Consider the following 26839-nt stretch of genomic DNA (forward strand, 5'->3'; position numbering starts at 1 on the left):
ACATTTCAAGATATACTTCAGCACACTGTAAAAAAATTATTTGCTGTCTTATTTTTTGTTACATTTTTTGTTGATTAAGTCATTTCAACTTAAAATTATTTACCTTGACTAGTGATGAGTTTTTATAACTTGTAAAATGAAGTTGACTTATTTTAACAATATTTTATAAGTTGTAGTAAATAACAGTAAGTTGAAATGACGGAGTTGAAACCATTTTTTTTGTTGTATATTTTGAAATATATTTAAAATGATATTTGAAAATATATTTTTGTCATATGGGGTGACTCCACACAAACACTGAGCTTCATTTAATCTGCTGCAATATCAGAATTTGTTCAGTAAACTCACAGATTTAATGATGTTTTATTAATAAAGTTCAGGAGGAACACTTTAAATAATCTAACTAATCACCTTGTTATTGTGACCAGCTGTCAATAATCATCAATCAGATGTTCACCTGATCAGCATTAATGGAAACTTATATAGGAACCCTCTTAACAATGACTTCAGAAATATATCTTGTGTATAATAAAATTATATTACAAATATAAGAATATAAAACATATAGACTAAAGTATTATATGTGTGTAAACACGGCTATACTCAAAGGCTGAACAATATCAGTTATGTTTGTTTATTTCATTAGTGAGACAGATATCACAGCTCAATGAATCAGTTAGAGACTTTATGTGAAGTATAAGAAAGAAACAGATCCAGAAAACATCAAGGGTCTGAATTTAAATTTATTTCATAGAAAGCACAGCATCAGATACTGTAAACCATCTCAGAGACTTTCTGAACTCTCAGAAACACATTTCATCATACATCTGTGTACATAAATGATGCAGTGTAACACTGACAGCTGTTCTCAGAACAGTCCAATGATGCACTTTAATGAGCTTTATAATTAACATTGAACAGAGTCACGAGTCATTTCTGCCATCCATCATACAGCAGAGAAAATATCAAACTTAATGCTGCTAGTACATTATTACAGCCATAAATATGAGTCAGTCCATCACTCTCAAATATATACAAGAGTCCACAATATACATATAATACAATAAATATCATCAAAATCATTCATAAAACATTGAAATGAACAGCAACTGACAATACAGCACTGCTGATGGGCAACATATACAAACTAAACATGAAATAGTTTTGATCTTTCATTGGGGAAATACAGAAAATCACATCAACTAATTTATTTAGACATGATTTAATAAAAATAATGCATTATACAGCAGTGGCTCTCAAACTGGTGGTGTGTTGTTGTTCCAGGGAAGAAACATTTTATAAAATACATTAATTTATCAATGATGTTTATTTAAACCTCAGATAAATAAAGCTACTAACCAACAGCACTACATTGTATAATTTAATATGTTTTGTTTAATTCAAACTTTAAGTTTTGTAATGTTTAATATGTCATAAAATTTCTTTGGGGTACCACTAAAGGATTCACTGACTGTACACAAGGGGTGGGGGGCGCACGCTGAAAAAGTTTAAGCAGCACTGACCTACAGTATTGATTAGGATGTTGATAAATTAATGAAGTGACACATGTAAGGGTTTTGTAAAGAAGTGATTCGGGCCGTTTATCGTTCATCTATTTTGTAGAATTGATTTTTTTCTTGTCAGTTTATTTTTCTTGTTTGGATAGATGATGTCTCTCTCTAAAGGTTTAGTGTATAAATCTTCATTAACACAATCATTCATTCATTATAAAGCAACAATGAAGTTGAGATATATGAACATTTTAAATGATATCTTCAACACATAAAAACCATTGGGGCAAGTAAGAGGTGTAAATGTTTAAGATTTGAGTTGGCACACGGTTGATGAGATTTAGTATTAAAAACATGTCTGTCATTTTCACCTCCACCCATTCAAAGCTGATGAGAGCTAAAATATGACTTCTGGTTATAGTAAAAAAAGTCTGGATTATTTGTTTTAAGCTTCATGAGTATACTGCTGTAAACCATCCTGTCTGAGAAGATTTTATTATAAATCATCATAAATTCAAAGCAGCACAACAAATACTACTATGCTGTTACCTATTATTGTACTTTAAATTTAAATAAATCAACATAATTTATTATTGAGAATGGAATTATTTTTAATAAAGTAAAATAAAAGCCTATAAACAGTACTATAAATAAGCTTGACTTTTTATGTGCATGAATTCTTATTTCTTGATTTAAGAAAACAAACGGCTCAGAAATTCTGAAAGCTTTTATGACCTGGTAAGTCTTGATGTTAAATGTTTAAGTGTTTCTTATTAGGGGTTTTATTAAAATGATTGCTTTTTTTAATCTACTTAAACTGAATTTTCACCAAAGGCAGAGCGCTAAAAACCCTTTAAACTATAAAGTCTTTAATGTGATCATTGAAACATTCATGTGTGTTTGCATGCACTGCCCATCAGAAGAATAAAGACCTCACATTCATGTAGTTTTAATGTCCAGTTGTAATGTTTTCCACAGATTCATGTCAAGTGACTTAAACATACAGCAGGTGTGACTTCAGTTAAATGTCTTCTGTTCAATTATTCATGACAAACATCTAAACGTCATCTTTACATCTGAAGCAGCTTTCAAAACATCTCAAGATAATAAAACAGCATTTAACTCATCAAAACTATTGAGAATCTGTCACACTAAAATCCCCCAATAGAAAGAAAATAAAATAATTTTGCATAAAGAAATTGAATTATTTTATTAGATTTTAGGGTGAAACATGACCCAGTGAGATTCATCCACTCATGATATTCAGTCCCTAAAACACAACATTCAATCTAAAAGCATCATTCACAGACAGATCATGAATAACATCAAGAAGAAAGAGGAATCATCTGACACATTCAAATAAATATGAGATGACACGCTTAATATTATTAAGATATAAACAGAGATATGTTTTAAGTTAATTATTCTCAATCTTTTGTCCTACAGAGATGTTTTTTACTTGTACAGTGCTTAACAGATTTATTAGATCACTCGTCTAAAGATCATCCAGCATCATGAAGTGTTTTAATGTCAACTCTTTCCTTTTATGAAAGTTCACGATGTTCCATTATTTTGAAATTCACTTTTGAGTTTGAGTCGGCACATTCAACCATTAAAACTTATTTAAGCCATTAAAACTGTGATGCAAACCTTACATTGGGTTGATTAAATTTGTTAAGCACTGTTTATGTTTCATAATTTATGCATCCCACATGTTGATGAGAGTAATTGTGTCTGAAGTGTTGTTTGTGTTTGACTTTTATATGATCGTGAGATCACAGTGGATGAGTTTCAGATGTAATATATTAATGCCTATTTCTGTCTCAAAAGACATACTGTATACTTCATAATGTGATGTAAAACATTCAGGAAAATAATAAATACATCCCTACACTGCACAGAGCATCTTTACAGTAATGTACACCAAGCAGCAAATAAAAAAACATACAACATATACAGCCATGTATTTAATTTAACAGTACAAATAAAAAAGTAATTCTGCAAAATATTTTATCATTAGGGTGTAAAAGAGCCATCATGACACAGTGAGCAGTCCCACAGTGATATAATACAGACAGCAGATACACAATCTGTCTTTACTGAGATGTTACACTGAACAGATTTAAATCAATTAATTAAACTCTGCAGCAACATTAAGCTCTGCAAGACATCTTGTTTAAGACTAAAAACAGTTCAAAAGAAAGGGTATGATTAAAAAAACACATAACCATAATAATTGTTGTTATTACTTTTGTCCACGTACACACCGCAACATTTGGAAGTGACACAACCATATTTAAATAAAAATATTTCAGTGTGCGTATAAAAATTGTCACTCTTGCACGTTTACTGTAAACAGATCTTTTAATCCAAAGCGACTTACATTGCATGACATGTTTTACTGTAACTTATGACTCGGGACGGCCACGAGAAACTACATTAAAGATTCGAGAAGAAACTACACTGAAGATTGCTGGAAGAAATTACAGTAAAGATTGGTTAGAGAAACTCCAATAAAATTAGAGGGTCCTACATTGAAATTACAGTAAACTATAGTTTTTTCCAGCAATATTTCTACAGTAAACTACAGCAAAGATTGCTGGGTACTACAGTGATATTACAGTAAACTACAGTAAAGATTACGGGGAGAAACTACAGTAATCTACAGAATAGATTAGAGAAGAAATTACAGTAAAGATTGGTTAGAGAAACTCCAGTATAAATTCGTGAGTTCTATATTGAAAATTCCAGTTCCAACTAAAGTAAGACTGCTGGGAGAAACTACACAAAAGACTGCTAAGTACTACAGTAAGATTACAGTAAACTGCAGTAAAGACTGGTTGGAGAAACTACAGTAAACTGCAGGAAAGATTGCTGGGTACTACAGTAAGATTACAGTACACTACAGTAAAGGTTGCTGGGAGAAACTACAGTAAACCACAGTAAAGACTGGTTGAAGAAACTACAGTAAACTACAGTAAAGATTGCTGGGAAATACAGTAAGATTACAGTAGGGATGGGACGATTACCGGTTTCACGATTAACCACGATAAAATGTCCTGACGATTAGTATTATCGTTTAAAATGTAATTACCTTTACAATTACAAGCGTGTTTGATTACTGTGATTTTGAAAACTTGCTGTAAATCCTGTCCAGCCAGAATCAGTTTGACGCAGGCGTGCACATGCAACATAGTTTTTTGCACAAGAAGACATTTAAGGGATAATGTATTGTATTCATTCATGGTAAACTTATTAGACATATATTTTTTTTACAAGAGAAATAATTTCAGGGACATGACATATTTAATTGTGATTTTCAAAAAAAAAAAAAAAAAAAAATCAGTGTGTGTCAGTTCTTTTTTAACATTTCCATCTCATTTTAACAAAACCATGATAATATTGATAACCGTGATAACTTTGGTCACTATAATCATGATATTAAATTTTTATACCGTCCCATCCCTAGATTACAGTATACTACAGTAAAGGTTGCTGGGAGAAACTACAGTAAACTACAGTATAGATTGGTTAGAGAAATTTCCGTAAAGATCTAAACTCACACAATGTTTCTGTGATATTGCGTCATCTCAAACATCTGGATGAAAGTGACATCACTGCATTATTAACTAGTTGTTCGTGTTGCTTCTGTACACAAACATTTAATGAATTTTTCAAGAGTAATTTCACAATACAGTGTGTACAGAACCAGCATGTTATCTGCAGTGTGTACGTGGCTCTCTAGAACAAAAACTGATTCAGGGATGAAATTATCCATTGACAGTAAAGCACATTATAAAGCTTAAAAACAAATCAATGTGACAATATGAATGAACTCACGATACAGGCATCATATATTCAGAGTGACAGCACACATTCATGACAGTCTAGCACCTTAAACATTTTCAATAATAACTTTATATTAAATAGCCCTCGAGAAAGTGCAGCGTTCTGAAACAGTTTAAAACAGCGACTCCCAATCTGCCACCCAAACACTGATCTCAGGTCAGTTCAGACTGACTCACACACAGAAGAAATAAAATCCAACTAACTGTGTAATTGTGTAGAATTATGATACCACACACTTGTCAATTTTTATTAAGGAGAAAATGATTCCTACGTCCTTTTGATTTTAACGTTAAAAGCGGATTATATGAACTACGTCAGAGAAACGTTTACATGCGAGTCATTCACCGTTTTACTGTAATTTTTATGTCATTTAAAAAAATGTAGGCATATGTAGTTCTTCTTATTATTAAAATCTTTGATGTAACGGAGAGTTTTGTTGTCTCTGTATGCTAAAGAGTGTTGCTGCTGTGTTCGGTCGCCTGGATGTCCAATATTGGTCCTGAAACAAAACAGCTCGGGTTTACGACTCTGAATCGTTCAGGCGGAAAATGAATGGATGTAAAACTACAATACACTTACACTCAAATGACCCAAAATGTCTTATTGCAGCTCATACAGATGCTGAGACTGTACATACACGGTTTGAACCAGACTGAAGCGATATGCTTTGCGTTTCGTCTACCTCGTACTACACAAAACAGCATTTTTTTCAAAGAGTGTTAGTGCAGATTTCATGCATGTCCAAACACTGGATGACTGCTAGAGTTTATATTCACATGAATACGTAAAACACTCTCATGCTAACACAAGATCTGAGCTCAGACGAACAATGCCAAACAAATTGGTACCATTAAACTTAAGCCATACTGAAGAGCACGACTGGATTACAATGTTTGTTTCACTGCGATATAAATACAGACATGTCACAGGAACAAAGACCTTGTGTTGCTTATCTAGACAGATTTATTGCATACTTGACTACTTGACCGGTGGGTCTCTAAGAGCCCCAACAATGGACTTTTGTAACCACTGGTCTACACACACACACACATACGCACATATTACAAAAACACAGGAGATGCAATGAAGCCCAAACCGAAGTCTTTGCAACGCATATTTCACTGTTAGCATGCGTTCAGTGTGTCGTATACCCAGTAGACATCTCTCCAACTTGTGAATCCAACTTTCTTTTACCTCTTGAACATTTTTCCTGCTTTCTTGCATTTTCCCAACCTTTTTTCTCCAACTGTAGGTGAATCCGTTGAGATGCATTAACAGTACAGTGACATCCTGCTGCGTCGCATGGCCTCGCTGATCAGGTAGGCGGGGCTTATCTCCGGTTCTTCTGTCATCACAACAATGTTCTGCCACTCGCCACACTGATTGGACTTTTTAATCGTGTCTACAACACAAAGCGCGTACAGACAATCCTCAAAGGTGGCGGCCATCGTAAGCGGCCGACCGTCCCACGTGCGACGATCCTCTTGGTCCTGAAAGGCCTGCCGTACCGCCTGAACCATGCAGATGGTGCCTGTGAGGTACGGAGATGGGATGTCCCGGAACGCCTTGTCAGGCAAAGATGCGTTTCCCATGGACGTGTCATCCTTCAACAGCAGCTCCTGACCGCCTTCGCCGTCGTTCTTTTGTCCGTACAAGTCCGTCCCGCTCACCCTCAGCCTACCGGCCGTTCCCACGACCACCACCTCCTGACGAAACTCACCAGGGACGTTAAAGTTGAGCGTGACCGTGCAGCAAGCGCCTCCGTCCAACACCATCTGAAACGTGCAGAAGTCGTCGCTGGTGATTTGTCGGATGCCTCGGATGTGGTCGGTCTGCTTGACGAAGGTCTTTAGGAAGCCGTGCACCTTCGCTGCACGCCGGCCGGTCAGAAACGTCAGCAGGTCGATGATGTAGCTGCCCACCGAGTGAAGTCCACCTCCGCCCATCAGGTCGTCACAGCTCCAGTTGTATTTCTTGCCGAGTAGACTGCCGGCGTGCACCTGCGCCTCGCAGACCAGCAGCTCCCCTACGTAACCTTCTTCCAACAACTCCTTCATGCGGACGAAAGCGGGGAGGAAGCGTAGAACGTTACCCATGATGCTCAGCAGCTTAGGGTAGTACTGCGCCGCTGACATCATTTGGAAGGCGTCCAGGGGCGTTGCCGTCCGGTCACATATTACGTTTTTTCCAATACCTACGAGAAGAACAACTTATTTTAAAAGATTTGCATTTGGCTAATTTGAGTATGTGTAACAAATAAAACATCTTGAATCACAAAACTTTCATATATACACTCATATATTCAGTCTGCCGCCATGTTGGATGGATGTCCTTTAAACCTATTGTTTTGTACCGGGATGCTGGTCATTCAGCCATCAAAACACATAAATCACATCATTTGACAAATTTCCACAAGACAAGAACCTCAGAAAACATCCATTGTTAAAATTCGAAGGGACATATAAGGGACATTCGAATAGCACATTCTGTACATAATCTGTTTTCGATATTAGCCTGTTGGCTAATCGCTAATTTTTCATGTTGTAAGCATGTTTACTTTTCTTTTAAACACAAATATAGTGCAATGATACAATATTTTATGACATCAACTAAGTATACATTTCCAGTTTGTATAGATCATTGTGTTTTCTCCATTATTTTTTTCCAAGATATGAACATTGACAAAACCCCATATGAACCCCCAAAGTGGTGTACAATGAATGCCACAATGCCTTGTGCTCTGGTAATCTGTATGAATTGGAGATATGTACTTACTTAAATGACTATATTAGTGTTTTAAGGAAAAGTAAACATGCGTACAACATGAGAAATTAGCGATTAGCCAACATGCTAATAACAAAACAGATTTTATGTACACATTGCACTGCTCTTATCTCAAAATAAGGTCATGTGTTCTTTTCATTTTAACAATCCATGATTTCTGAGTTTCTTGTCTTGTGGAAATTTGTAAAACGATGTATTTTCTATGTTTTGATGGCTAAATGAGCAGCATCCTGATACAAAACAACAGGTTTAAAGGGGACGCTCTGGACGTCCATCCCTCACAATCCTCGGTTTAAAATCAACATGGCAGCGGACTGAATAAAGTCTATTAGGACACAAAGTGGGCATAGCGAGTGATTTTATTCTCTATTGGGCAATGCGGGGGAAGAAGGGAAGGATTGAAGCCACATGACATTTAAAGAGCTCAAATCAAACTTTCATTGCATTACTTCTGCATTCCTGTAGAGGGCAAACTTTTCCTAAATATTAATTTAAGAAGTGACTTAGCTAGCTTCAGAGTAGAAATATTATAAATGTGTGATGAGATAAACACTTATGATGAATACTTAAAGGGATAGTTCACCCAAAAATGAAACTTCTGTCATCGTTTACTCAGTGTCATGGTACAAACCGTTCATGAGCCCCATTCACTTCCATTGTATTCTTTATTTCTACTATGAAAGTGAATGGGGATTCTGATCGGTTTTGGTTACAAACATTCCTCAAAATATCTTCATTCTTGTTCTTCAGAACATAGAAATGTATACAGGTCTATATCAACATGAGAGTGGTTAAATGATGACAGAATTTTTATTTTTGGGTGAACTATCCCTTTAACTTACTTTGTATATTATAATTCAATTGCATTAGATGTATTATACTAATAAAGGTGGTGAATCTGACCAAATCTGACCAGAAACTCAAGCTAGGATGCACATAATCTTAATGTGACTACACCAACTAACTGATATTTAAACTAACTGATATTTAAACTAACTGGTATAGCTGGTTTAATAAGCAAGATGGCCAGCAGAGGGATTGGAATGTTCACCTTCATCACATAACCTGTTTGTTCCTGAAGAGCCTGTTTGATGAAGAAATGTGTCTACTGCATGTCAGCTAACAGACTGATTACGTACAGATGAAATTAACATATACTGTATAAATACATTTATTATATATTTATATACATCATTTATAGAAAATTATGTATCCAGGAACTCCCTACCGCATATATAATCACTCAGACTATAACATTACTGAGAGAGAGAGATAGATAGCGTGTGTGGATGTTAATGCTTTGCAGTTCTTCTCTCTCAACAGCACTAAAGCACATGATACATGCACAAACACACAAACGCAAACACGCATGCAAGTGCAAACACACGCAAACGCGCACAAACGTACACACAGACAGACACGCATGCACGCAAACGCACAAGCAAGTGCAAACACACGCAAACGCGCACAAACATACACACAGACAGACGCATGCACGCAAACGCACACACACAAACGCACAAGCAAGTGCAAATGCACGCAAACACGCAAATGCACAAGCAAGTGCAAATGCGCACAAAGACACACACAAACACACACACAAGCACGTCTAAACGCATGCAAACACGCACGCACACACACAAATGCACAAGCAAGTGCAAACGCATGCAAACACATGCATGCAAACGCACAAGTAAGTGCAAACACACACAATTGTGCACACACACTCACAGACACCCACACGCATGCACGCAAACGCACACGCACAAGCAAGTGCAAACGCACATATTCGCGCACAAAGACACACACAAACACACAAGCAAGTGCAAACGCACGCAAACGCACAAACAATTGCAAACTAGTGATGCACCGATGTATCGACCACCGATATTATCGGACGATTTTTGATGAATTTGAAACCATCGGCATATCGGCAATAGCACGAGACAGGCCGATACCGATTGTTTATTAATTAACTGCATAAAGAAATCCATTATATGTAAAAAATTAGTTAATGTTGTTAATAAAATAAATGCTGAATAGCAAAAACCACATTTGAAGGTTGTCATGCTGTTTTATTATATTTGTTTTAATTTGTGCCTCTCTTATTATGTTGGTCAGTTGAATGTTAATTAGATTCAATCCATGTTCAGTAAAAATAATTTGATGCAGAAATAAACTAGCTAATAGACCAACTGTATAGTATTGTATACAAGTGTTTAATGTCGGTATCGACATCAGTATCGGCCAGAAGCTGTCTGTTTAAATCGGAATCCGTATCGGCCCAAAAAAATCCTATCGGTGCATCCCTAGTGCAAACATGCGCAAATGCATGCAAACACACAACCAGACGCATACACGCAAACGCACGCACCCAAACGCACACAAAAACACACACAGTGTTCAGTGTTATGTCATATGACAGCTATTGTAAACGATATTTCAATATTTATTCACCAAAAATAAATATTTGATTTGTGATGCACTTGTAAGTCATACCTGTGGATTATACTGTATTAACTGTGTTCACTTAGACAAGCAAACATCATTTCTCATCAAAAAATTTCTGATGATCTGAAACTGTAATTCACACCAAAGCCCAAACATCTACCTAACAATGCAGTAAATCAACTCATAACACTTCAGTGAACACGTAACAACAGACAGACTGAAGCATCACGACTTCTGGTGTTAGTGACGAGTCAATCAAATCAGTCAAAATAAAACATCAACACAATGTCCTGAAGAGCTTTACAATAAGTGTATAAAATTATGACCGGTTTTGGTTGAGAATGATGAATTATGTGTTTAATCTCAAAGCTCAGATTTAATGAAGTTTTATCTGAAATCATGAACTCAGCTTTAGATGAAAATCAAAAGTGAGACATTTAAATACAGCTTATAAAAAGTTTGAAATGGAAATAAACATGAACTGCTTCGTTATTTTTTTGAAGTGGGTGAGATATTAATTGATTGTGAAGTCATTCAGTGGTTCTGCTCGGTTGAGATCATCAATGCTGTTATACAGTCAACGAATTTGATCGATTTAAACACTCAAGATCTTAATAGAGACTCAACACTGACAGAGATAGAAATGAGACATGAGAAGATAAAAAACCTACATAACACCTCATGATGAAACCCAAAGCATGTGTAAAGAGAAACAGAGAGAGTAAATGATGTTAAACACACCTGACCTGACCCTGTTACCTGAGGGTTTAAAACATTAAAACCAAAAGCATCAACGTATAAGCGAGTAAAACAGGTTTGACTATGAGACGGAAACAGATTCCTTCAAACAGTCAATCAGTCTGATCTTACATTTACATTTTGTCTCAACCCGTGAATGAATTGATCTGTTGCATCACAACACATAACATTCACATTTATTCATTTTGCCGGTGCATTTTCCAAAGCGACTTACAATGCATTTTATCAACATGTGTGTTCGCTAGGTTCAAACCCATGACCATTTGCACTGCTAAGGCAACGCTCTATCGCTAGTTTGACAAACATCTGTCTGTTATTCATGTCCTTAGAACAAACAAGTAATCGATAAAAATCGTTAATAAATTCCTTGTCAAACAATTTCATTTTTGATTAGTTGGTCTGTGACTAACCACCCGCTTCATGCAGCTCGAACTGTGTCCTTATTATTAACTCATTCACCACCAGCCTTTTTGAGAAAAGTTCCCCACCTGCATTTTTGTGATTTTAACAAAAGTTTCACAAAATTCCTTGCAGGAAAAATTATCTTCTATAAATATACAAACATACAAATTATATCAAATTAAAGAACACACCCTCTGCTTTCAAACAAACAATAAACAAACAAACAAAATGGGGAAAAAACTTTTCATTATATATTTACTTTTTCCACTTAATTTAACTACTGAAATATGGATATTTCTCTTCAAAAATACAACATTTTGAGCAAAAAGCTTAAAAAAATGCGTTTTTGTAAAGGAACTTATGTTAGAGATCAGACTCAGAATGACTATCAAACATAAAGGCAGTTAAAATAAATCATTAAATCTTTTTAACTTCCGTTTTTGATAGATTCGGTTTGGCGCAATCTAGTGGATAAAAGCGGTATTACACTTTCACTTTGAAATTCGTCCAGAAAGGCATATTTATTAGTTAAATATTAACTCATAATTGAAGAGATAACTCATCAATGGCGGTGAATGAGTTAAAGTCAGGAGCTGTTTCTTCATACAGGTCAAGCTGCGTGATCAAAGTCAGGCATGTGCTGCTGCTTCTCACCGTTGCCAGGTCCTTTCGGCTAAGTTCTGAATTTGGCTACTTTTAAACTGTTTCTGCAGATTGATGTTTTTCTGTGGGTTAGAGATCGAAGGATTTGGTTCATCAGTTGTTGGTTGCTTGCTTTTGGGCTAATTTTGAATAAACATTGGGCTGGTTTTGCTACACGGATCTGGCAACCCGGACAGGACAATGACGGAAGCAAAAGCACAAAAGAACGTTGGCGAATAAGTTTAATTTCCTTTAATATAAGTGAGATTGTTTAATTGTTTTTTTTTTTTTATTTTGACAAAACGCGTGATGCACATGGTTCACATGACGCAACAAACACATATTTTTAAAAACGCAAACAACACACATGACACTCCGAACACACAATTTGAATTTGCGTCCCTCTGAAGAGCAGTCATGAGCCGCTACTGCAAGCACATCTCTGAAGACTCAATTTGTTTTGTTTATGTTTTACTATTTAAAAGCTGCGAGAGTAATATTTGTTTTTAATTAATCAATTAAAAATAATAATAATCACCCAATTAATGGATTATGAAAATAATCGTTAGTTGCAGCCCTACAAAAGGGTCATGAACCATTCACATCTAACACACAGTGTTGTACATTTATTTAAGCAACACAGTATTAATTTATTGTTTGCTTATATATGATAAAATAGCACTTTAAAATGAATCAATCACATGTGTATAAGACTGAGAAATCATAAACGCAGCCCACAGCATCATATAAGAGCTACAACGATAAAACAACAGCGAGAGCCATCTGACAGCCAGCAAGAAACCATTACTGAGATTAAATTACAAATCTCTGGAGAGACTGACTGTACACCAGTATACACACAACACACACATACAGCTTTATCACAAGACAAACAGAAATCTGTGATATACGTTGTGTAATAATTATGAATGTTTCATGTTGTCACTTGACAGTGAGCGACACATCAGATTTGTTTTCCTCAGGACACAACACAATGGTCTGAATCTACCATCAAATGCCAGGAATAACATGCTTACATGAATACATACATGCATGCATACATACATACATACATACATGCATACATGCATGTACATGCATGGAGAAAGCAAGTTTATTACTGCACTACTACTGCAGCCAGCCACCAGGGGCAAAGAAAATGATTGGACTTCACTTTTCAGGACATGTGAAGCTAGCCTGGGTGCCAGCCGATCTTAGCCCCGCCCACAAGATTTTGTAAACGGGAAGATGGGTCTGGGGTTTCTGCGTTGAGGAGCTACTATTTTAGGACAAATGCTGGTCGAACCAATCAAATTGTCAGGGCGGGTTTTATACGATGATGGACAGATAATCAACAGTAACGTAATGAACCACGTCACCAAAGAACGCGTGTGTTGAATGGCTGCTGCTGTAGAGTTCAGATGTGTGGATTCTGACATTGAGTCTGTTCTAAAAGATATCGACAGAGCATTGATTTTAAAAGAGGAACAGAGAAACGCGAGCAGGGCATTTGTTGATGTTTTTGCCGTCCTTCCTATTCGGCAAAAGTTGGTCGCAACTGAAATGGCTAACGTTATCACGGCGATGCAACTCTGCGTGCACGACGAGATGGATATAATTAGCGGTCGTTGACAGCTTCTTTTCGGAAGCCCGGAATCGTGGTTGCTGAATAAGTGGAGGGACATGCTAGCCTCCAATATTTTCAAGCAAACGTAATGGTATCGTCGTGGATGAAGTTCACCTAACGTACAAATGGTAAGAGAAAGTCTTACTCTATGACTTAGTAAATACTTCATGTTGTGATATAAACGAAATGTTGTAAACATAATAGGTGTTGATGTACATTCGCTAACTCAGTATAATCACAATGTTAGTGTCATTGTAGCGAAATAACTAGCAGTTCGGTCAGGCTGCAAAGACGTAATTTCAACATACATCACACACTCTGTTGCTCTGATTGGTCGTAGGTCTATCCAATTGAGTGCAGAGGCATTTTTCGGTTGAGACACGCCTCATAATTATAGCTCAATGGAGCGGTATCAGACTCAAATTCTGACTAGAATTGAGTATGGCAACGTCAGGTTAATGTGAAGCACTCCTGATTATACAATAATAAAACATAAAAGACAATGAGGGGTCAGAAAACTGTCATATGCTTTTTTCTCTTTTGACATTAAGACTTTCTTCTTAACTTAATTTCTTTTTAACTGCGAATCTGTCAGGATGAGATTCAGTAATCCACAGCTGATATTTACAGTACATCCTGCGATCCGCTGCGTCATTATATCGGGATAAGAATGAGATTAGGATTACAGGGTGTTCGCTAAAGTTTAGAAATATAACAGAAGTAGTGCTGCACAATTAATCGCATCGCAATCGCGATGTCAGCCTGTGCGATTATATGACAGCAAAATGTTGCAATTATATTAAATAAATAAATGTGTGGACTTGTTAACACAAACTTTCTGATAACAATTTGATGATTTTCCTTGCTGTTTAAAAAAAGAAAGAAAAACGAACAAAAAGGCAATGCATGTGTGGCATGCACGTGTGTGGTGTGCATCGTCACTTGTGTGTGCGCAGCCCGGAAATACCAGAGCGAAGATGGATGCAGAGGAGATTGACAGTGATCTGGTAGCTAAAAAAACCCCTTCGTCTGTTGTATGGCGGTATTTTGGATTTAGGATTACTGACACTAAGCAGTTGCTACATCACGTGGCAATACGGAAACATTTCTAGTTTTACAAATACACATTTTAGCATTATCACTAAACTGTGTGTGGATTTTCCTTAAGACCCATCAAGTTGACTCATGATACAATTTATTATAATCGCAATCGCACATCCCAATATTAGCATGAATAACTGCAATGGGAAAAATTACCCAAATCGTGCAGCCCTAAACAGAAGTAAAACTGATTCATATTGGCCATAATGTAATAATTTCACATACTCCATTAACCCTTTACATATTTCATCAGTTACTGTAGAGTTTTTGTTCTTCATTGTGTACATAACAGAAATTACATGGCTGGCATTGTGTCCTGAAAGCTTTGGGGTCTCAGCCCTCCAAGTTTAATAGTTTAAAATGTACACAATGAAGATGAATAAGATGCTGAACATCATTACACAGATGGACAGTCATGCAAACACATCGCTACAACACCGAAATGAAATATTGTTCACAGCAAGACCTTTTAGATGTGTGCATGAAGAGATCTTTCATCCAGAATGCCAGCAACAATGATGTTTCATTGCTGCTGAAGATCTTTTTGTTTTGGATTATTTAAAGATAGACGGCTTGCAGCGATTGCACAAAGCTAATCGTGTCCACCCACTGTCTGCACATTTACATGATAAAGGATTACAAGGTTGTCTTGAATAATGTTGATTATTTGTGTCACTTCAGTGATTTATAAACGTATCTGCATCCTTCTGTATGTCTGGTTAATGTTTTATTGCAGTAAGCGTGAGGTTCTTATAAGATAAAGGTTAGTTTGTGGTTAACTGGCCCTCAGAGACGTGAGACAGATGCCATCCTGACAGCAGATGAATGTCTTCTGTTGTACTACATGAGAATATACAGTATTTTATTGTAGTGATGTTGTGAGATGGTAATACCGTGGTACTTTGAGGTATAGCATGGTACTGAATGATTAACATAAGCTAATGCCTGACAAATGGTAAACGGGTATATTTATGAAATCTGCTTGAATACAATCAATATTACTGCATTACTTCAAATGGCTTGCTGTTCCTCACTTCTGTACTGTCATTTTTGATAAAACGGTAGCTTGCCAGCCCTACTGGTCTGTGAATCCTCAATGTATACATGTAATATTATAATCTATAAATGTAACTATGTGTAAATGAGAGGTACTGTATTAGAATGAGCAGACATCTTTATTCTGTTGTTTGTCCATCTGATGGGAACAGGTCTTCATGAGCAGTATTTTCCAGTAAACAGTATTTTCAAAGCTGTAAAACACATGCTTGATAGCATCTCAGATTGATATCTTGATTTTTGTGTGATTTCATGGTTTTCCATCCTTGTGTATGTATTTATTTAAAAAACATTAACATAAAAAATACATAAATAAAAAATCTTACATTTTAACATACGTGTGTATTTATAATTGTATTACTATTTCAAAATGAAACTTTGTCTATTTTAAAATAACCCGAGAACAGGAAGGATGCTATCAGACATTGTGGCTTGAATAAAGTTTGGCCATCTTTCCATATTAAGACAATGACAGCATAGCAAAAGTTGACTCATAGCCTGCAGATCACATTAGCAGCTTCGCCACTAACACATCCTGCCGCCCATTTCCTGTGACATCACACACTCATACACACACTTCTCCTAAAGGTAACACTAGTCCCTTCTTTACTCTCAGAGAACAGGATGTAGTCACAGACCACAGGAAGTGAGATTGAATGTGGCTTCACCTTTGAAATGAAAAATCTTTAACAGTATATCTACTCTTCTACAGCGTCGTGAATGGACAGCACTATATGTTTTATGAGAGTATGCTGTATGTAACTTATGACTTTTATCCAAAGTTACTTACAGAGCATTCTTATCCATTTGTGTTTCCTGTGGATCGAACCCATGATCTTTGCTCTACCAAATGAGCTTCAAGTACATTTATGATTATGAGCTCACTTCCAAAAGAAAGCAAATGACTGCTTTCCACATCCTATTCAGCAGCCTATAGAAACAATCATGCCCCAACAATTTTTGTGACAATTATCACAAAAAACAATTATTTCTAAAACCTCCAGCCAAAGTGGAGATTTTTGATAACCCCGGTTATGTGTTGCGATGTCAACTGGGAGAAACTGGGTTTTAGGTTCTAAAACATCACATTATGCGCCAGAAAATGCTTAACGTCGTGTTAGCGTTGTTTGAAAGGAACAGGCTCGTGTTATTCGTTGGTGTCGATTCTGGGGATTTTGATTGGCTTGCATGGCTTTATTCCTCTCCCTACACTGCCACCCATAGGTTTGGCATAGTTATTATTGCGCTCGACTGTGTATTTATGCGGGTTGATGTAAATGCCAAGTTTTTTGAAAAAAATTTGTGTGCACGAGGTTATTACTGAAAACGGAGGCGGGGAAATATTTGTTTCTCTAAATACCCATCTACATGTATATGTGGTCTCAATGCCTACATAAATCGAGTAAACTACGATGTACTATTTAACATTTATGCATTTGGGGTAAACATTAGGGTGTGTGTCGTCAGTGGTCCCACGATTCGATTCGGTTACGATTATTATGTCAACAATCCGATATCACAAAGCGTCACGATGCAAATATTTTTAATATTACTGCACAGGTCTGTTTACACTTTTGCGGGCGAGAGTGAGAGAGAGAGCACAGCTTTTTTAATAATCAATTATTTGTTTTTATGCATCGATGCAGTTATCGCTCACAGAAACATCGCAATGCATCATAAAAACTATTATACTCAATAGCCCTATCATACATGCAATGCATTTTATCAGTATAGTATCTTTGTTCTCTGGGAAGACAGTTTTACCCATTTTAAATGTGTACTATGTGGTATGCTTATTAGGCCAATGCAATGTGACGTTAGCAACATGCTAACGTCACACTACTGAAATCGAGGAGCGTAGAAATGTTATTTTTGTGTTGTTCAAGTATGGGCTATCATACTTGGCAATCACAACACTTTCACTTAAAAAAAGCAGATGAGAATCTTCTGAAGATAAGACTGTTATGGAGGAAAGCAGCGTCTCTCTTTAGCATCATCCACACAAGTTGTCTAGCTCAGGAATGCTCACTTGTCAGTGTTTGGAGACAGCAGACTGAAAGAGCTCCGCCAAGCGATTCAATTGAGCGAACAAAGACAATTTCACAGAACCTCTGAGACTCTCTCACTCTCTCTCTCTCTCTCTCTCTCTCTCCATCCATTAGCATGTAAATAGTGGTTTAACGTGGTGGACGGGGAACTCCCTGAACAAGTGCTGGCATTCAGTGGCCGTATAAGAACAGAAGCATCAGTCTGTCTCTGGGGTCCCTAAGGCGGCCCGTCAACTCTGGTTTTCAAACATTGGACCGTAACAAAGATCCCTGTACTTTAAATCCATGTGGTGGAGGGGGTTTGTTTATTTTGGGATGTGAAAAAAAAAACTAATAGCATTACTCACATCAATTTAAATTTATTTATATACTCTTAAACATAAAGGTGCGTAAAAGGTTCTTCACAGTGATGCCATAGAAGAACCATTTTGGTTCCTCAAATAACCACTCAGTCAAATATACCATCATAACTGGGGCTGAAAATATGTCTAGACCAGCCTTAAAACTCAAACATTTGAAACTGATTTATTTTTAGGTGCCCTCAATCTTTGCAAAGATGAGCGAGTGTATATGTATACTGGTGAACTGAAGTCAGTCTGCCACCTGATACCCCACTGTACCGCTGGATCACCGTCTGCCCGAGGCACACAATACCGCAAGAGTCAATGGGATTACATGCATGAATCACAACTAAAGCACAGGATGAAGCAGTATCATCTGACTGACCACACAACAGTTTCCACAGCACATCTCCTTAAATCACGAAGATTCAATCTGATTGAGAATAACTGACTGACACTACAAGCATTGATAAGATGGTTGATGTTATATGGGTGCCTTTTAGATCAAACCACCTGGGAAGAGGAAGCAAGGAAGGCCAAAAACAACTTGGAGGAGGACTGTAGGTGGCCGAACTGAATGCTCTAAACCCATCATGGGGCGAAGCTCAACATGCTGTCAAGGACAAAACATTGACATCGAGTTTTATAAACTGTTGTTTGTGTTAACATGATCCCTAAAATCAATGTGAGGAGCAGAGGACCTGAAAGAGGACAGCCAAAAATGGAGGACAAACCAATGGCCCTCATGAGCTTTGCACCGAAGCTCAAACAGATACTGTCATCTCTTAAACTTACATAAAGCAACAGCTATACATGAAGAACGAACACAGACCCAGCTTTGGGTATAATGAGCAGACATCTAAGACTTGAGAACAACACGGTAAACTCCAGTAATAAGAGAAGGAACCAGTTGCTTAAATGCAACCCAGCAGGACAAACAGGAACGGCGTAATGTGACCACGTGTGTCACATGAATCTGCAATCATGTTGTATCAGGCTGTTGTTGAGTGACTTTAAATGGACTTCTGCCACTACGGCCAATCTCGTTAGATCTGATGTGAGATCAGCAAAAACTCGCATTCCAGCTCCGGGCAACTCATTATCTCTACCGACACGCCACACAAAGTAAACAGGCAAACTGTGAAATGATAACAGCTCCCAAAGAGGAAGTGAGGCGTCATGATAGTTTCATACTGTTTGGGAAAATGATCACTTAATATTGTGCAAAACATCACTGCTTCTGTTCACAGATGACCCTTTATATGGATTATTCCATTACAAAAAGTTTTTTCTTACTGATTAGTTCACATCATATTTCAAGTGACCCAATCCCAATTTTTCTCTCTCATGTAGCATAGATCTGATTTGACCCATAAATGTCTAAGCAGGAAAAAAGATTCTGATATTTTTTTAGGCCTTATGCATATGTGGAAATAAATGGTATATGAATCAGATACATGCAGTTTAAGGAGACAGATTGGATATTCCGGTGTCAAATCATGTCATACGTCATTAAAAATGCAAAATTGGCAAATGATGTCAACTCGGGTGGACAGCATCAGCAATCACATGACTTATCTTAGTAGCGCAATGAAGGACGAACGCTCCACTTAGTGAAGTAATGCTAACGTTTCACATCTTGTTACAACAATAAAGCTGTATAATCTTGTATTTAAAGAGTGCATAATCATGTAATGTGTCTATTGCGTATTGTAATGTTTTCCTTCCTCTGTGGTTTAAGCTGTTCTGGGTCAGTATGTCTACCTTGTTTGACAAGTGTTTAGAGTAAATGCTGACATCGGATATGAATCCCTAATAAAAGATGACGTAAGCAGATCAACAAATTGGAATTGGGCATCAAGATCTGCTGGGTATATCCAAGTTACACGATCATATTTGACCATTCGGATTACCGGGAACAAGCAAGACACCTAACCCCAGCTGCTCCCGACGAGCTGGATGGCGCCTTGCATGGCTGACACCGCCGTCGGTGTATGAATGTGTGAGTGAATGGGTGAATGTGAGGCAAAATTGTAAAGCGCTTTGGATGGCCATTGGTCTATGAAAGCGCTATATAAATGCAGTCCAACAATATAAAATGAGTACAGCTTAAATGTTTGCTCTAAAGTACATGTTTACTTAGCAGTAGACTCAGAAACCCAACTCTTTACTATTGACACAACTTGACCAGGGTAAACGTTGATTGCTTAACACACGCTGCCACAGTTTCTGTAATGTATGAATCAAGAACAATCTTGCCTAATCCGAGTCAAGGAATCGAATGATACAAGACAAACATGCTGTTATATTAAAGGCATGTGGGAACTCGTGTCAAGTGACTTTAATGATGCCCTACAGATATACAGAAGACGATGCTATTGTCTTATTAAACTTAAATTCTCTGTATTTATAAAGAATAACTACAAAACATCCTGACAGTACACTGATGTTGACCTGGACCCCAGTAAGCAAGCACCTAGTAACATCCTAGCATCCATCCAAAATAGCCTATCAACTGCTTAGCAATAGCTTGAAACACCCATAACACTGTAGTGCAGCTGACCTTACTTGAACTCTCTCTGGGCAGGATTCGAACTCATGATCATTTTCACAAGGAGGCTGATGATCTCTTATGCTGCATTCACACCAGCCGCAGTAGAGACATCAAGCGTGAGTGATTTCAATGTTAAGTCAATGTAAAGACTCGTTTACACGTGTCTGGAGGTCTCGCGGCGCAAATGAGGCTTTTTGCGTGGCACGGTAGATGCCAATCCGCCTCATTCGCGCGTATGACGCGAATTGATCGTTGCCACAAGAGACAAGCGAGTTGATAAAATTGAACATTGGTGGAAATACGCACCACGTTAACCAATCAGGAACTTGTCTAGTAGTGACGTGATTGCAGGAAGCGAGCAGAGTCCCAGAAGCCCCTCCCATGATGCGAATTTCCATGTGAATGTCTTGATGACTACAATTTCACACGCGAATGAAGTGAGTACACTCAAAATGTTTAAGTGTCCAACTACACGCGGCAGACGCGAATTTGACGCCCCTAAACTCTTCTGGTGTGAACCCACAGTTAAGATTGGCACAGCTTTTATACAGCAGCTGGCCTCCTTTATGATAGAAATTGCATAGAAACACTAAAAACTACTCAGCAACTGCATGTCAATGCCCTGACAGAGAGGATAATTATCCAGAGGTTATTCTGGGATCATGTTCTTGATCCTCAGATGAATAATACTCGTGGGTTATTTCTGACCGTTATTAGACACCTGTCATGTCTGTTTATGTGCGTTTCTCTCTACAGACAGGACAACAGACCTAGAGAACCAAACCAAGACAGTGTTGCATTCAAGCCCAATTCATTTGAATCTAAGACCAGAGAGTGTTAAGTCTGAGTCAAGACCGAGTCCACATCCAGCTATGTCTGGTCTTGGTCAAAACTTCGAATGAGAGCGACTCGACTGCCATAACAGAAACAGACAAATAAATCAAGTCTGAGATGTTCTTGAAGGTCTTGTGATATCAGTTTGTATTCAGCCTAATGCTGCATACACGCCAGACGCAAAGCATCGCGTTCCTTACTTTAGATTACTTACAGGATTTAACTTTGTGTCATGCAAATTTTTCGCTCAAGTTGAATATTTTCAACTTGCATGAAGACGCATTTGAGGCAAATAGCGCATTTTGCGGCAATCGCGCAATCCAATTCACGTCTTTTGCATCGCCCCTGTGGAAGTTCACTTCTATTTGCGTCTTTGTATGTTATCTACTCATGCAAATCGTTAAATTTGCTTTGGTGTGTACGCCCTGTAATGATAAACCACATTAGATCAGGGGTGTAGTCATGAATCACTGCTAAAATCCTCACAAGTTCATTCCTACAGGAACATGTTCAGAAAATGTTGCTCATAACTCAGGTGACTCAAAGCAGTCGACTTTATTAACTTTACATCTCAGATATTTATCTTAAAATTTCTATGGAGGAACAAAAAGATGCAGTAAGTCTGTAAGACTTTAGAAATTTATTTTATGGATATCATATGGATTGCACAGCATGTTTGCATTCATATTTAAGTCTCTGACTTCTGACTGCAAATTTCTGACACTGTTAGGATCACTTTCAAAACTATGTAAAAATTCACATGTAATTTTACCTTTTCTCAGAAACATCTGAGAAGCAGCAAAATCACTAACAAATCTTATTTTTTCTAAAATGCTGCTATAGGTGCAATATCAACATTTAACATCTTCTACTTCGTGCCTCAGCGTGTTGTTATGTGATGACTAAATTTGTTTCACCATGAATATGAACTTCTGTATTTAACGCTAGGCTACAACCCTGATGAAATGAAGTGTTGGATGTGAAGCCACACCTAACCAACAGCTGACTCTATCTAACAAGACAACACAAGACCTGATATATCTGCCCTCCTTCAGAAAAACATTGAGCAACGGATGAAACAAAATAAATATCATTGGATATATTGGATTGTGGCCTATTTCACAGCTTGAAATATTGAATTATAAAATATAAAACAAATATAGCTCATGGTACACACACAGCACTCATTTCATATGCGTTTATTTCCTTAGCCACCATATGTGTGTGTGTGTGTGTGTCTGTGTGTCTGTGTGTGTGTGTGTGTGCGTACAATACTAAAACAATACCTGCAATTACAAAAAAGTATTTTTTGACATCCATCATGGTATTATGCCGTTTTAAACATGTACTTTACCGAAGTAATCTTTCAATACCTTGGTGCACCGTGTAACTACCATGGTGCATAAATATGGTAAACATTTGAGATTACCATCTAATCTCATCACTTTACTATAGTATTTATGCTGCCTGGTGCAATGGTACAGTGATGTATCAGAAGGTAATAATATGGTGATTTGTACCGAGTAATTATTTTCATATGCCACAGCATTTGCATAATAGTCCAAGGTACTTAAACAAAACAATACAACAGTATCGCCATTCATGGAAATCATAGTAGTACTATGGTACCTTTACTGTATCAGCTGACACAGCATTGCTCATCCTAAATATATGTGTTTCTATGCATGCAAGTGTATGCATGCAAGTGTATGTATGCGTGTTTCTATGCATGCAAGTGTACGTAGCGTGTTTCTATGCATGCAAGTGTATGTTTGCATGCGTGTTTCTATGCATGCGTGTTTCTATGCATCCAAGCCATGTGTATGCGTGTTTCTATGCATGCAAGTGTACGTAGCGTGTTTCTATGCATCCAAGCATGTGTATGCGTGTTTCTATGCATGCAAGTGTATGTATGCGTGTTTCTATGCATCCAAGCGTGTGTATGCGTGTTTCTATGCATCCAAGCGTGTGTATGCGTGTTTCTATGCATCCAAGCGTGTGTATGCGTGTTTCTATGCATCCAAGCATGTGTATGCGTGTTTCTATGCATGCAAGTTTATGTATGCGTGTTTCTATGCATGCAAGCATATGTATGCGTGTTTCTATGCATGCAAGCATATGTATGCGTGTTTCTATGCATGCAAGCGTATGTATGAGTGTTTCTATGCATGCAAGTTTATGTATGCGTGTTTCTATGCATGCAAGCTTATGTATGCGTGTTTCTATGCATGCAAGTATGTATGCGTGTTTCTATGCATGCAAGTTTATGTATGCGTGTTTCTATGCATGCAAGTTTATGTATGCGTGTTTCTATGCATCCAAGCATGTGTATGCGTGTTTCTATGCATGCAAGCGTACGTAGCGTGTTTCTATGCATGCAAGTGTGTGTATGCGTGTTTCTATGCATGCAAGCGTGTGTATGCGTGTTTCTATGCATGCGAGCGTGTGTATGTATGTTTATGCATGCCATAGTATGTTTGTATGTTTTTATAAATGCAAGTGTGCGTGTGTATGCATGTTTCTATGCATGCAAGTGTACGCATGTATGCGTGTTTCTTTGCATGCAAGAGTATGTGGCCGTTTTTCTATGCAGGCAAATACACGTATGCGTGTTTCTATGCATGCAAGCGTGTGTATGCGTGTTTCTACGTATGCAAGTGTATGTTTGTATGCGTGTTTCTATGCAAGCAAGTGTATGTTTGTGTGTTTCTATGCAGGCAAGTACATGTATGCGTGATTCTATGCATGCAAGCGTATTTCTATGCATGCATGCGTATGTTTGTGTGTTTTTATACATGCAAACGTCTGTATGCGTGTTTCTATGCATGCAGGTGTACGTATGCGTGTTTCTATGCATGTAGGTGTATGTTTGCGTGTTTATATGCATGCGTATGTTTGTGTGTTTTTATACATGCAAACGTCTGTATGCGTGTTTCTATGCCTGCCTGCAGGTGTATGTTTGCGTGTTTCTATGCATGCAGGTGTATGTTTGCGTGTTTCTATGCATGCAAGTGTATGTATGTGTGTTTCTATGCATGCAAGCGTGCGTGTTTCTGTGCATGCAAGTGTATGTATGTGTGTATCTATGCATGCAGGTGTGTGTGCGCGTCACTCACCCAGTGTCTTAACGGCGATCTGTTTCGTGAGCGGCGGAGGCAGGTTGATGCAAACAAGGTCCACGTCCTGATGCAGCAGCACATCATCGATCCGGTTAGTGTAGAAGGGCACGTTCATCTCTCGCGCAAGCTCCTCCGCCTCCTCCTGTGTTCGACCCCACAGCGCTTTCACCGCGAACCCTTCACTCTTCAGCAGTGGGATGATGACCCGAGCCGTGAGACTGGTACCGAACACACCCACCCCGGGCAACATGTCTGCACCGCACGGCCTAACGGTCTCTCACACCTGACGTCACGCGGGTCACCCTACGGCAGCGGGTTCGAACCCCTCAAGGGCGGATCCGTGAACTATGACCATCGCACCCGAGATCAAAACACTGATCCAGACCGGACTGAACCCGTCATGTATGAACTGTATGTGAGGCAAATAACTAATCAATTATTATTTTCAATAAATTATTATAAGAGCAACACTGAATTCACGTCATCATCATCATCCACCTGCAGCGGCGCGCGTCTCTGAACGACGCCGGTCTGTATAGACGTGACAGTATAATATTATCCTCACAATATCGATTCATTTGTGTCCGCCTTGCAATCTGTGCGACGCGCAAAGCTCGCGTCGCGTCGCCTCCGTTTCATACAGATGGACGTGAGCGCATTTCTGCTGAGGTAAAGCGATGATGTGACGTTTCCGCACAGGCGCGAAATAAACGATCCCGCAGCGTTATATATATCCTGATGTAATTTCCAAACTCGTCGTTCTGATATCTCTGAGGAGCGTTGTAGCGTCGCGACACCTCGCGCTATCATCTACTGCTGCGGCCGGTGCGGAGTTCCGCCCTCCCCGTTAACCCCTTCACGACCAAACTTAGAGCGAAGCAGCCAATTATACTATGGCAACTGCTTAACTTATGAATATTAATTACGTATCGTGACGTACGGTCAATAGAACTATCTGATTAGCGCTGGTAAATGGGCGCTGGGTCAGCTGGCAAATCATAGAGTGGAATGGGTGTGGTTTATGAATATTAATTAAATGACGTAACTGAAATGCAAGGAAGGTTACCAGGCAATGACAGAATGAGGAAATTAATATTTATAAGGCAATCCTTTGCAGTAGTAGGTTTCGATAGATCACAGCAGGAGACTGCGGTGCACGAGAACACAATGACCAACAGTAGCAGCACTCTTTACAATAAATAAATCATTTTTTTAACACTTTCAAATAGCTTTTAAGATAATAAAACGCCCACAAAAAAATATTTTTTATTTATTTGTTGTTTGTTTATTGTTGCCATTCCATTATTTTTCTTCTTTCTCTTCTTATTATTTTTAGTATAATATTTCAGTTTTTGTTTAGTGCGATCTATAATATAAACTTAAATCTATTTTTAAAATTATGAAATAGCTTTTATTTAAATGTCAGTGTCTAGAATTAAAGCATGCGTCAATAATGAGTTGGAAAATGCAATAGCAGTGAGTCAATAACTGCTGGTGTTGAGTTTGTGGCTCAGCTCAGCAGTGCTGATGATGATGAAGATCATTGATCACAGGATGAACTGTTTGCATTTCACATTGATTTTGAAACACACAACACTGCACTTTGTCCTGTGTACATTCTGTTCATGACAAACAGTTTAAAGTCCTTCAGAATTTGATTTCGGACAGATAAGGCGACTCTTGTATTATCATATACTGTTACAATCAAATCTACATACAATTACAAATAAACATTTATAATTAAATGGCTTATTAATATTA

General features: G+C 37.9%; 1 protein-coding gene across 1 annotated transcript; it reads right to left on the bottom strand.

Moving 5' to 3' along the window:
- Positions 1-725: 725 nt before the first annotated feature.
- gfod1 (glucose-fructose oxidoreductase domain containing 1) lies at positions 726-26305 on the bottom strand. The gene is made up of 2 exons (XM_055182972.2): positions 25076-26305; positions 726-7554 (listed from the first exon to the last, which is right to left on the bottom strand). Exons 1-2 carry the CDS (start codon positions 25326-25328, stop codon positions 6632-6634), a joined length of 1176 nt encoding a protein of 391 aa, XP_055038947.1. The 5' UTR covers positions 25329-26305; the 3' UTR covers positions 726-6631.
- Between the last annotated feature and the right edge of the window lie 534 nt (positions 26306-26839).

The sequence above is a fragment of the Misgurnus anguillicaudatus genome, chromosome 25 (assembly GCF_027580225.2).
Source record: "Misgurnus anguillicaudatus chromosome 25, ASM2758022v2, whole genome shotgun sequence".
NCBI classification, from domain to species: Eukaryota; Metazoa; Chordata; class Actinopteri; order Cypriniformes; family Cobitidae; genus Misgurnus; species Misgurnus anguillicaudatus.